We start from the raw sequence: 5,253 nt of genomic DNA, 5'->3' as shown, positions 1-5,253 counted from the left end.
ATGCTGCAAGTACGGGCACCATTGCTCTACATAAGGATGGCGAGGGTCTCATTAAACCAGTCTTGGGTTAATACTTATCTAGTTTAGCTCCCAACTCTCAAGTAAGTAGAGAAGGGTTAAACCTAGACTCAGACCTATGCTGTTGGTCAGAGAAATCCCCCTATTTTAATAGAACTATGCGAATCGGTCGCGTGAGACTCAAGAAACTGATCTTCCAATTGCAACTGATCTCTGACTATCTTCTTTTGAATCGTCATATATCCCTTTTTCAAGTGAAAGCGTTGAAGGTGAAGTAGTGGTCCAAATCCGAAGCGAGTGATTCACTCCTCGGCCCAAGAAAAGGATAAAGTGTAGCCAATAGCAAATCGTGCACTTGCTTACGAGACTGATTCTATCTTTCTATCTTCGTTACTTACTCTCTAACTGTAATTGTTTCTTACTCACTACCAGCAGGTTTGTCATTGGGTTTTCTAGGGAATCTTATTCCTCTCTTTCTTGTCTTTCAAAAGAGGGAATGAATCGTGGATGACCTTTACCAATTGAAAATAAGAAAAGCTTTTTTTTCGCTATCTAGCGTGGATAGCATTTCCTTCCTATTTCAGCTACCAATCTATCAATAGTGTTTTCTTTCAATGAAAGGTGTGCACTTCTTATACCCAGATAGTATAAATCATATGCTTGTAAATTCCTTTAGTGATATGGCTTGTAAATGCATTGTGTAATAAATGATTGGGCAACCCACTATGTTCAACAAACAGCGTAGTAATATACATATATATTGTATTAATTATGGAGTTACTGGTATCATAACTTTAGTAGCTAAAAAGCTAGCTATCAAGATTGCAATGCCAACACTCGTAAAACGATCTCTATAATTTGTATCATAATTCAAGTTTGCTAGCTCTACGCTAAGTATTTCATTAAAGGGGCTCTGATGCATAAATGTAGATATAACAGTCTGAACGATGCCTTTTGTCATTAAGTAAGATACTTTCTTGTATCCCTCTACTACAGCAATCGGGTTCTTAAATGGATGAATCCTTGGTGGCAATAAATCCTCTGGTGGTTGATTAATTTAACCAGGTATAAACCTATACCAAACAGTAACACCTACTCCCATAAAAACAAGGATATTAAACACACCGTAGACTAATTTTCTGAAATTTCTATCATATGTAAGAGTTAAAACTTGCACTAAAACGGAATTGTATGATTTATCTATCAGAGATTTAATACCATCTCCTAAATGAGGAAGAAATTCATCTATATTGATATTTATTTTAAACACACCAACCCTAAAGAATCCCTTATTCTTTTTATCTTAATAAATTGAAAACAGAGATTACTTTTTACTTTCCATGGAATCAGAGATGGATTTATATAGACATCGTTCCAAGTTACTATTTGATTAGTTATTTCGGATTGTGATGATAATAGGGCTATAAGTAGGCCGTTTGCTATTGCAATAAGGGCTGCTCACCTTTCCTTTTGACGGCTTGGCTTTCTTTTCTGTCGCTCCTATGTAGTGGTCGGAGTCTTCCTACCATACCATCATGCATGCCTATGTTATAGTGCGTTAAGCTTCGCCAGAAGCAAGCAAGATGATGAAGCGAAGCTTCGTAGACAAGGCTCGTTCCGTGCTTGACTTACGAGCTCGTGTAGTAAGGCCTCGCCCTACTTCAATAAGGGCTTATGCACTCCACTCGTAAACGAGCGTTAGAGCTTTTTGAGCGAGCGAGCGAAGCCTTCCAGGGGCTTCCCCCTTCCCTCACCCGAGAATTGCATTTCCGCTTCAGCTTCCCCGGTTTAGTTGGTTTGGAGGATTAATTGATTGGATACCCAATCCGCATAATCTTTCAAAGTCACTGCTTCAACGACGATAGGCGTAAAGGCATGATTAGTTCCACGAATCTCACTGCACTGACCATAGTAAACTCCTTCTCGTTGTACCGAGATGGAGGTAAGATTTGAACGACCAGGTACAGCATCACATTTGACACCTGAGGAAGGTACAGCCCAACTATGAGGTACATCAGCGGGTGTTACAATCATACGTAGATGAGTTTTGGCTGGTACAACCACTCTATTGTCAACTTCTAATAAACGTGATTGACCCAATTCTGGATCATCTTCTGGAATCGTATAACTGTCAAAAGTGAGTGACTGTTCATCGGAACTGTTATAGTCCGAATACTCATAAGGTTGGGTCGACGCCCGCCTCCCCCCAAACTTGACTTGCAAGTTTCCCCGCAAAAAGCTCTCCACGCCTACTCTTATTTTTAAAGAGCGCTATTCTTCTTTAGTTAGGTAGTTCTCCCCCCTCTATGAGACCGTAAGACCCCGGTGGAATCGAAGGCCCGCTTACTAATAGGCAAGAGGGGACCCTTTCTCGCCCAGCCCTACCTACATCAGTGAAGCTGGAACCGAGGAAGACAATGTTCAACACACATGAGAAAAAATGAAGGTATGGGACGGCCCAGTTCACCACGGAAAGCGAATTCGATCCTTTAGTAGTCTTCTTTGTTCGAAAAATGCGCAGTGGAAAGGGATGCTAGTCGGCTTTGGCGAAGTTGTAGGCCCCAATAAATCAGATCAAGAGTGATTCCTCATCTATCCTGTCAGGGGCCAAGTCGAAGGCTCGAGTATAGATTCCCTATGCTCATGTGAACGGCCGGCCCGTAGATCTAAAAGGATCCTCCATAGGCCTGACCGGAAAGTATGTTTGTCCACGAAAATAAAATTCGTTCATGAGACCTCGAATTCCCACGTTCCAGCCTGCATTATGCCAGCTGGTCCCACCCCCTCTTGAGTCACCCTTATCTAAAAAAAAAGGACGGAGTCTATCTAGATCATAGGATCACTGTATTCAGAGGTCAATTCTCTTTCTTTGACCTCCCACCGTTCACGACATCCCTTGCTTCTCGCAAGAACGGCTCCTCGGTGGAGGAGTAGAAGCGCTGGTCCCCTTCGGTCAAGTGCTTGTGCGTGCTCTTACCTACCGTAGGACCTCCGTCCCCGAAGCGAAGAAGGAGGAGCAGGAACAACTGGTTGTCCTCTCTTGGCCCAGTAGTTCCGCAACTACTACCGTGGTTGTTGCCAACGGGGATCCCCCATTCCGAAAGGTAACGGGGCCGGCCCTTAGGTCCAAAGTTGTATGCCACTGCTGTGGTGCCGATAGATTCACTACTGAAGCCCCGTTATCGGACATTGCAGGCTTAGCATCTATTTTTCGTATATCGCTCCACCACACCGAGAAGAGGTATGTGTACCTCCAGCAATAACAAGAATGGAACCATAGGCTCCTATGCTGGGAGCATTTCGGGGTATAGGTCTAACCACCTCAACTCCCCGTTTCTGGCATGCTATAGTTCTTTTAGTCTCTCGACGACGGGAATGGGAGATGACCGGTAAGCCAGATGCTTCGCGAACCACCGGTACATTTCGTTGCACTTAAATCACCCTCGTTAAGAGGCGCACTCCGATACCATTGATGTCCAATAGCTTTGATAGTAATGGCTGGATCTACTAATACCCCGTCCATTGAGTATAACAGAGCAAACGATGGTATAGCAATGAACAATGGAATGACACTAGGAAAAATGGTCCGAATAATTTCGATAGTAGTTCCATGAACAATCCTTTGCGGGATTGGATTAGTTTGCTCGTTGAAATGCCATAAAGCGCGAACCAACATCCGTGATACGAAAACCAAAATCAGAATGAGGAAGAAAAAGATATCGTGATGTAAGTCAATGATTCCTTGCATCATAGGTGTTGCTGCGTCTTGAGATCCTAATTGCCATGGTTCCGCAGCATCACAAAGAGCGATTGTGAGGAATCGACATTCTAATGAACGAAGAATCATTGGAATTTCCCATCTTTTTCAGCTCTGCTCCCAAAAAAGGGAGACTTGGATTTTGGTCGTCGTTGGTTCTACCAACGAAACGAAGAAGTTCAAGAACATTCGAACACGAACTTAAATGACAAAACGAAATGCTAGCAGCCTCATAACACATACACTTCCGCGTTGTTTGTCCCATGAAGGCCAATGAGACTATTATACGCGTTTTCTTAGGAGCAACATGAGACTTGATTTTTCGTTGGTTTTTCTATTTTCTAACGAAAGGCAGAGTTATGAGCACATAAGACTGAACACAAACTAGATTTATCAAAACTTTGGAACTCGACGAATTTTGTTACTTTTTTCAAGAAAGACAGATAAACACATCGTTTAAGACTTTCAAAGTAGACGAGATTCTCCGCATCAGTTGAATGACTATTCAGCACCATTCGGAAATACGAAAAAGTATGTTAAAAAGTGGATCCCCCCTTATTTTTTGCCAACATCCTCTTAAGATCTGCTATTTTCAAATATGAGAAAAGTGGACGCTGTACTTGTCTGAAAGCGGAAACTAAGATGAAGAGCTTATTCTCATTACTGGCTTGCTGTCCTTACTTTAGTTGGCAAGCAGGCGGGAAAGCTAACTGGTGAACTTGCTGAACATGCTCAAACTGATCAACATCAAGTTGAAAGTGTAGTTGAGATATTACTCGCAGTATGAGAAGGAAGAGAAGATCTAACCTCTCTACTTGACACCTCTGAACCAACTTCATTCCTTGCTAAAACAGGAACTACAGCTGAAAGTACTAAAGCTTCAAACTCCTTGCTAACAGCCCTACCGATAAACGGAATAATGCTTCAAGGACTATATGACTAGCTCTTATACGAGTTCCTGGTAAACCACTACTTGCGTAAAGTACTCCGCTCGCTCCCCTGCTCGTTCAAAGTATTCCACTCGCTAGGATCTTAGTAAATAAGCTTGCTCTGACCTTACCTTTCCTTCCTAGCTTTGAGAGCAATACTACCTGTAATAACACAATGAACTTATCCAACTTAGGGAACAGGCTGGCATAAAGGCATTCCACCATGGGACCGAAAGAAGATGATGAAGATTTTCATTCATATCCTGGGAACATTTCCACACCCATCCTTTACGGCATGCGATCTAGGGCTAAAGGATGAAGTGAAAAGCAGTCAAATCGAGTTCGGTATATAGACGTGAATTGCTCCGTATATCGGAAAGAGCTAAGCATTGCGGCGAAGACCGTCGTGACATAACGAATCCATTCGATATTCTATGGAATCAATATCAAGATTTATTAGAACAAAAAGCAGCATTCCATCCAGCAGACCAAGTCGAGGAGAAATGGCAGATTGGTATAGGGGATTCGACCTACTCTTAAGAGAATAGA

General features: G+C 42.5%; 1 protein-coding gene across 1 annotated transcript; it reads right to left on the bottom strand.

Moving 5' to 3' along the window:
* Nucleotides 1-1,431: 1,431 nt before the first annotated feature.
* On the bottom strand, nucleotides 1,432-4,344 carry LOC120693836 (cytochrome c oxidase subunit 2). Its single transcript, XM_039977054.1, has 2 exons — nucleotides 3,478-4,344; nucleotides 1,432-2,201 (listed from the first exon to the last, which is right to left on the bottom strand). The coding sequence occupies exons 1-2, from the start codon at nucleotides 3,863-3,865 to the stop codon at nucleotides 1,807-1,809; spliced, it is 783 nt and encodes a 260-aa protein (XP_039832988.1). The 5' UTR covers nucleotides 3,866-4,344; the 3' UTR covers nucleotides 1,432-1,806.
* Nucleotides 4,345-5,253: the final 909 nt, after the last annotated feature.

The sequence above is a fragment of the Panicum virgatum genome, unplaced genomic scaffold (assembly GCF_016808335.1).
Source record: "Panicum virgatum strain AP13 unplaced genomic scaffold, P.virgatum_v5 scaffold_183, whole genome shotgun sequence".
Lineage (NCBI taxonomy): Eukaryota > Viridiplantae > Streptophyta > Magnoliopsida > Poales > Poaceae > Panicum > Panicum virgatum.
Note: the sequence above shows the minus strand (reverse complement) of the source record. Positions and strands in the feature narration are given on the sequence as shown.